Here is a 7998-nt window from a genome sequence, read left to right as displayed (position 1 = left end):
TAGTGAAGATATTAGACACAAATTCCAAAGGTTGATGTTTTGTTCTTTCAATGACACCTTTTGCTAGTAGCCTCACAAGTTCAGCTTGACCCTCTTGTTTGTCTTTGACTGAGAGGGTGAATACCCTTTGGGGTATATGCTGAACTGGCGGAATGTTTTCATGAACAAAGTCAATTTTATAGCCATGAATGCAGCTTAGTATGTACTTGTCATTAGTGATGGTTTCCCATGCATCCAAAAACAAGTGCAATCTCCCCCCTGATAGTATAGAGTCCCTACTGCTCATATGCCGAGAGGTACCAGACCCACCTACCTCCATGGTTACTGGTGTTAATTTTTCTTCTGCCTCTTCGCTGGACGATGAGGTGTCTGCTGGGCTGTAGAGGGCTGCTGTTGACGTTGATGTTGTTGGGGGTGGCGCATTTTCCATGGGGTCCGCTCTGGGCCCTGGCCTAAAAAAGGCTTACGGGGAATGGTTGCGGACCCCGAGCTTTCACCAGTCCCATATGGTGGTCTATGACTGGTGGACGCCATGAGGTACTGCCGCCTGGGTTTGTTAGGTCTGCTCGGTCCCAAACCTGCCCTCACGAGACCAAAGGTCTTGGATTCTTCCTCTAGGTCTTTCACCTTTTTTGGAAGGTCCTTTCCAAAAAGCAGAATTGGAGGTTCTGAACCCGGTGTTTTGCAAAGTCCCGCAAACTTAGGGTTGAGGGCAGGCTTGATGATTTCCTTCCGTAAATTGTTTATCTGATATTGAGTGGTGCACAGTAGAGCTAATGTATCTTGCTGATTTGTGGAGATGTCCACACCATCAATGGACCGAGCATATGATGTCATCCCTGCAGTCAGGAGTTTAAGGATTTTCTGGAGCTTCAACTCCAGGTTCCTGATGTTCTGCCCCAAATGTCCCCAAATTTGGCTGTTTACAGCTGGTACATTCAATGATGTACAATTTTCTGGGGCTGTATATAGTTCAAGAGCCTCATTGACCACCCGTTCTTGTAGGGGTTTTGAGGACAGGTGGTCAATGCTGGCTGCAAGTTTCGGCTCTAAAGGCCGACCCCCTCGTGGAATGACCACGTAGCGGTTGACCACACCCAGCAGCTCTTCCTGATCCTGTACACTCTGCGTACTCCGGACATCTTCAGCCAACAACCCCTCTTGTTGACCAGCCCAGACCTGGTCGCCAATGCTGCCTTCAAAAGAAGGTGAGGCAATGGCCAGTGCCGTAAAGGGCACTGCGGGAGTACCTGGGCTCCCTTGGCGAGTCTGCTGCTGCTCTCTCAGCAGATCTCGCTGGAGCATTTGCTCCATAAGCCGTTCCATTCGGCTTAGGCGGCTGCCAGTGCCGCTCTCGAGCGGTGTGGCATCTTCATCCGAATCGTCGGATACTACCGCCCGGTTCTGGCTGCAGGTACCTACAGCTCGCTGCTCAGGCTGCACTAGCGGTGCTGGGCTCGGCTCGGTAGTTATTGCTGCCGCCTCTTGCCCCCCCTCCAAAGAACGTTCCTCAACGGAAGACGAACGGGGGCGAGCTGCAAATTTCTTCCCTCTGGTCTTGCTCATCTTGGGACCTAAAGCAGACCACAGAGAAAATACTCACGGCCACGGTAAAACTTACCTGTCGGCCCGACTTTTCAATTTGTAGCGGGAGCACCTTGAACTCCCGTTCGTCGCGGGTGCACTGCGTGAACGCTAATGTCGCGCACACGTGCTGGACGGGGTCTTCACGTAGTCACTCACGTGACTCCGAAATAAAATTCCAGACTCGTTCCACACTCCTTGTTTTTGTAATTTTCTTCAAGGGCATTTCTAACATGTGTGTACACTACAATTCCCAAATATACCCTATCTGTGGCCTTCAGTGATCAATCTTCACACCCCTATGATGTTCACCATCTAGAAAAATGGTACAATGGTTTCATTTTCATTAAAAGCACTAAAGATTGTTAAGCAATGACATGTACTTATTTAGATTAATTCACAAAATGCTGGAGTAACTCAGCGGGTCGGGCAGCATCTCGGGAGAGAAGGAATGGGTGACGTTTCCGGTCGAGACCCTTTTTCAGACTTATTTAGATTCACTTCAACTTCCTTATTACAAAACAAATTTGGCAAAAATCCCATTTAAACTGAGTGAGTGAGATATGCCTTGAAGCATTCAAAGTTGAACGGGTGTAAATATATGTCTCGTGTGTAAATCGTTGCTGCTTTGTTGAATGCTGCTGTTATTGGGACTAACATTTGTATTGGTTTATATTATTGTCAGATGTACCATGATAGATAAAAAGGCTATTATTTGGATACATCCGTAGTTTATGGGAGAATCATTCAGACATCTGTAAACAGTGGGGAAGAATTTGTTCTTGAATCTGGAGGTATGATTATGTTGGCTGCTTTTTCAGGGCAGAATGACAGACAGATGAGGAGGGTAGAGGCAAACACAGAGAGTCAGAGAGTCCCACTGTAAAGGAAATTGGTAATTACCTCAAGATTCAAACTACAGTGCCTGTCATACTCTTTAATATTGACTATCGTTCACCGCTGTCTCATCTCTGCACACAATTATTCCCTCTGTTTTCCAGAAATAGGTTAATTGGAAATAAATGTACCATGACCACACCTTTGATGTGTCTTTCCAAACCCGACTGTGCTTGGAGAAATTAGTTGCACATATTCATGTGGGCGGGTCAAAAATATCATGCTCATGTATGTAACTCGTCGTGTCCTGAGAGTTACATACGTAAGATGCCATTGGAAATCATGAAAAATTAATATTTTTCTGATCGATATTCATTTGTTTCTATGATGCTCGAGCCAAGTAAAAAAAAATACATGTCCAAAAATTCTTAACTCAACATACTTTAAAGCAAAGGAGACAGACATACTGTGCTTACTTAGTTCTCCGTGTCCAAATCGTTACGTACATAAGCAGGCATCATTAACACAGTGTTTTCATGTATTGTGGGTCTGTCAACATATAAAGACATTTACAATGCTGTCATGAAAGAACCCGGGGGTAAGTGTAGTTTGTCAGTTTTCTGCTGACGGAGCTGCAACCTGATGACCTTTTGTGTCTTCGCAACGTCTGCTGGTTACGTACAGGAGACGTTCAATGTAATTATAAATATATAAACATTGTTTATTAAAATCATATTATGAAATTGGGATTAATGATTTGAGTCCTAGGCAAGAATGTCCATGACAATGAAGAAGGGTCTCGACCCGAAACGTCACCCATTCCTTCTCTCCCGAGATGCTGCCTGACCTGCTGAGTTACTCCAGCACTTTGTGAATATGTCCATGACAATGGTTGGTGCTGTCAGATTAGAGGGTGTTGCATGAAAGTTGAACGTTCCTTGATTTCGTAAAGCCAATTATTTTAATTTGAAGATTGCAATGTTGCAATACAACTTAATCCTACTTAATCATTGAGACAAATAAAGTAGGCATGCAGATGCAGCAGGCAGTGAAGAAAGCCAATGGTATCTTGCCATTCATTCGTGCCAGGGAGATTGTCAGCTGTCAACCCCTTGTGTCGATAACCAAATCTGCAGTGGATCAATAGACAATAGACAACAGACAATAGGTGCAGGAGGAGGCCATACGGCCCTTCGAGCCTGTACGCACCGCCATTCAATGTGATCATGGCTGACCATTCTCAATCAGTACCCCGTTCCTGCCTTCTCCCCATACCCCCTGACTCCGCTATCCTTAAGAGCTCTATCCAGCTCTCTCTTGACGATCTAGTTCTCTCTCTATCTCGAGCTCTATCCTTAAGAGCTCTATCCAGCTCTCTCTTGAAAGCATCCAACGAACTGGCCTCCACTGCCTTCTGAGGCAGAGAATTCCACACCTTCACCACTCTCTGACTGAAAAAGTTCTTCCTCAACTCCGTTCTAAATGGCCTACCCCTTATTCTTAAACTGTGGCCCCTGGTTCTGGACTCCCCCAACATTGGGAACATGTTTCCTGCCTCTAACGTGTCCAACCCCTTAATAATCTTATACGTTTCGATAAGATCTCCTCTCATCCTTCTAAATTCCAGTGTATACAAGCCTAGTCGCTCCAGTCTTTCAACATATGACAGTCCCGCCATTCCAGGGATTAACCTGGTGCACGCCCTCAATAGCAAGAATATCCTTCCTCAAATTTGGAGACCAAAACTGCACACAGTACTCCAGGTGCGGTCTCACAACTGCAACTGCAACTGCAGAAATACAACTGCAGAAGGACCTCTTTGCTCTTATACTCAAACTAGGAGACCAAAACTGCACACAGTGCTCCAGGTGTTGCATGAAAGTTGAACGTTCCTTGATTTCGTAAAGCCAATTATTTTAATTTGAAGATTGCAATGTTGAAATACAGTTCTTATTCCTTCTTCACTGGCAGAACCAGAAAGACAAAAACAACCATTGAGACAAATAAAGTAGGCATGCAGGTGCAGCAGGCAGTGAAGAAAGCCAATGGTATGTTAGCATTCATAGCGAGGGGATTTGAGTATAGGAGCAGGGAGGTTCTGCTGCAGTTGTACAGGGCATTGGTGAGACCACACCTGGAGTATTGCGTACAGTTTCGGTCTCCTAATCTGAGGAAAGACATTCTTGCCATAGAGGGAGTACAGAGAAGGTTCACCAGATTGATCCCTGGGATGGCAGGACTTTCATATGAAGAAAGACTGGATAGACTCGGCTTGTACTCGCTGGAATTTAGAAGATTGAGGGGGGATCTTATAGAAACTTACAAAATTCTTAAGGGGTTGGACAGGCTAGATGCAGGAAGATTGTTCCCGATGTTGGGGAAGTCCAGAACAAGGGGTCACAGTTTAAGGATAAGGGGGAAGTCTTTTAGGACCGAGATGAGAACGTTTTTTTTCACACAGAGAGTGGTGAATCTGTGGAATTCTCTGCCACAGAAGGTAGTTGAGGCCAGTTCATTGGCTATATGTAAGAGGGAGTTAGATGTGGCCCTTGTGGCTAAAGGGATCAGGGTGTATGGAGAGAAGGCAGGTACGGGATACTGAGATGGATGATCAGCCATGAAGGGCCAAATGGCCTACTCCTGCACCTATTTTCTATGTTTCTATGGACATGTATTTTCTTTACTTGGCTTGAGCATCATAGAAGCAAATGAATATCGATTCATATTAATTTTTCATGATTTCCAACGGCATCTCACGTATGTAACTCTCAGGACACGATGCGTTATGTACATGAGCATGATATCTTTGACCCTCCCACATGAATATGTGTAACTAATTTCTCCAATTTGGAAAGGCACATCAAAGGGTGTCCTAGTGCATCAGTCACTGAAAGGAAGCATGCAGGTACAGCAGGCAGTGAAGAAAGCCAATGGAATTTTGGCCTTCATATCAAGAGGAGTTGAGTATAGGGGCAAAGAGGTCCTTCTACAGTTGTACCGGGCCCTGGTGAGACTGCACCTGGAGTACTGTGTGCAGTTTTGGTCTCCAAATTTGAGGAAGGATATTCTTGCTATTGAGGGCGTGCAGCGGAGGTTTACTAGGTTAATTCCCGGAATGGCGGGACTATCGTATGTTGAAAGACTGGAGCGACTAGGCTTGTATACACTGGAATCTAGAAGGATCAGAGGGGATCTTATCGAAACGTATAAGATTATTAAGGGGTTGGACACGTTAGAGGCAGGAAACATGTTCCCAATGTTGGGGGAGTCCAGAACAAGGGGCCACAGTTTAAGAACTGAGATGAGGAATAACATTTTCAGTCAGAGAGTGGTGAATCTGTGGAATTCTCTGCCACAGAAGGTAGTTGAGGCCAGTTCATTGGCTATATTTAAGAGGGAGTTAAATGTGGCCCTTGTGGCTAAAGGGATCAGGGGGTATGGAGAGAAGGCAGGTACAGGATACTGAGTTGGATGATCAGCCATGATCATATTGAATGGTGGTGCGTACAGGCTCGAAGGGCCGAATGGCCTACTCCTGCACCTATTTTTTATGTTTCTATGTTTAAACTAAATTAAACATTGTTCAAATGTCATGATATTAATGACAATTTTATTATAATAATTTTCAATAATACAAACTTAAATAATTTTATTTCAAAAAATCTATTTTCAGAAGCACTGAGCTAAATTGAAAGAACAGAGATACAACTGATAAACTCCATGAAAATAGTTTTTCCAAAGAACATTTCTATTGATTAAAGCAAGATGAAACATCGCATCTTTATATTAATTTTACTTTCAGTAACGTTGGTTTTCATAACAATTGTATTCCAATATAAATATAAGGCTAATATAGATTATTTTAAAAAATCTACAAATGAAAAATGTGTTCAAAGCAGCGTGCAGAATATTCCAAAGGGAATTTGGACAATAAATTCTGCTGGACGTCTTGGCAACCAGATGGGAGAATTTGCATCACTCTATGCTTTGGCAAAGATTAATGGTCACCAGGCCTACATTTTGCCCTCCATGGCCAATTATCTGTCTCCTGTCTTCAAAACTACTCTTCCAACCCTCCATGAAAGTTTGGTCAATAAATTACCCTTTCAACCTTACGGACTCCACGACTGGATGGCTGAGGAGTATCGTAATATTCCAGGGAACTATCGAATGCTCCAGGGATTTCCGTGCTCCTGGACCTTCTTCCATCACCTGCGGGAAGAGATTCTCCGCGAGTTCACCTTTCACGACTTCATCACGGAAGAGACAAACGCATATCTGAGACGCATCGGGGGAGAGCGAAAGAATGTGACTTTTGTTGGCGTCCATGTTCGAAGGGGTGATTATGTTGGCATCATGCCTCTTTACAAAGGGGTCGTGGCTGATAAGGGATATTTAGAAAAAGCGATGGGTTACTTCAGAGATAAATACAGGAATGTTATTTTTGTGGTGACAAGTGATGGAATAGATTGGTGCAAGCAGAACATCAATAATTCCAAAAGGGACGTTTTCTTTTCAGATACTTCAAAGAGTCCAGGTGAAGACCTTTCCATTCTTGCTCACTGTAATCACACTATAATAACGTTAGGGACATTTGGTTTCTGGGCAGCTTACCTGGCTGGTGGGGATACTGTTTACCTGGTTAACTACACTACGCCTGATTCACGGTCTCGAAAGATATTTAAGTACGAAACATTTTACTTACCTCAATGGATTGGAATTGCAGCCGACCTCTCACCTGTTCTGGCAAAGATTTTAAAAAACAATCATTAAATTAACCAGGCATTCTGAATTCATAGTGTCCTACAGCATGGAAAGAGGCCCATCAGCCCAACTTGCCCATACCAAACAACACGCCCCATCCACATTAGTCACACCCATCTCTCTCACCCTTTCCTATACACCTACCTGTCCAAATGTCTTTTAAATGTTCTCATTGTACATGCCTCAACGACCTCCTCTGCGAGCTCTCTCCATATACCCACCACCCTCAGTATGGAAGACTTTGCCACTATTTGCCATCTATTAATAGTTTAAATGGAACTATTTAAATCTTTCCCCTCTCACCTTACACTGGGTAAAAGACTCTCTGCATTTACCCTATCTGTTCCCCTCATGATCTTATACACCCCTATAGGATCACCCCTCAACCTCCTGTGCTCCATGAAATAAACTCCGAGCCTGCCCAAACTCTCACAACAGCACAAGTCCTCGTAAATCTTCTTTGCTGCCTTTCCATCTTCACGACATCCTCCCTATAGTAGGGGGACCAAAACGGAACAAAATGCTCGAAGATTCAAGAAGCAGCAGATTCTTGAAGTCAGGCAGCTTCTGTGGAGGGAATGGGTAGGGAAAATTGGCTGTCACTCTCTCATCCTATGTCAGTCCTGCCATCCCGGGAATAAACCTGGTGAACCTAATCTGCACTCCCCCAATTGCAATAATGTCCTTCCTCAAATTAGACCAAAATTGAACGCAATACTCCAGGTGTGGTTTCACCAGGGCCCTGTACAGCTGCAGTAGGACCTCCTTGCTCCTATACTCAAATCCTCTCGCAATGAAGACCAACGTGCCATT

The 7998-nt window shown here is 44.3% G+C and overlaps 1 protein-coding gene across 1 annotated transcript; it reads left to right on the top strand.

Annotated features, from left to right (window-relative positions):
* Window positions 1-6098: 6098 nt before the first annotated feature.
* On the top strand, window positions 6099-7194 carry LOC144591156 (galactoside alpha-(1,2)-fucosyltransferase 2-like). The gene has a single exon (XM_078395450.1). It carries the CDS (start codon window positions 6187-6189, stop codon window positions 7192-7194), a length of 1008 nt encoding a protein of 335 aa, XP_078251576.1. The 5' UTR covers window positions 6099-6186.
* Window positions 7195-7998: the final 804 nt, after the last annotated feature.

Source organism: Rhinoraja longicauda, unplaced genomic scaffold (genome assembly GCF_053455715.1).
Source record: "Rhinoraja longicauda isolate Sanriku21f unplaced genomic scaffold, sRhiLon1.1 Scf000620, whole genome shotgun sequence".
NCBI lineage: Eukaryota > Metazoa > Chordata > Chondrichthyes > Rajiformes > Arhynchobatidae > Rhinoraja > Rhinoraja longicauda.
The sequence above is the reverse complement of the archived record's forward strand: the minus strand, read 5'-3'. Positions and strand labels throughout refer to the sequence as shown.

Bases quoted from the DNA above. Each gene is read 5' to 3' on its own strand.
- LOC144591156 (XM_078395450.1), top strand. From the start codon at position 6,187: ATGAAACATCGCATCTTTATATTAATTTTACTTTCAGTAACGTTGGTT.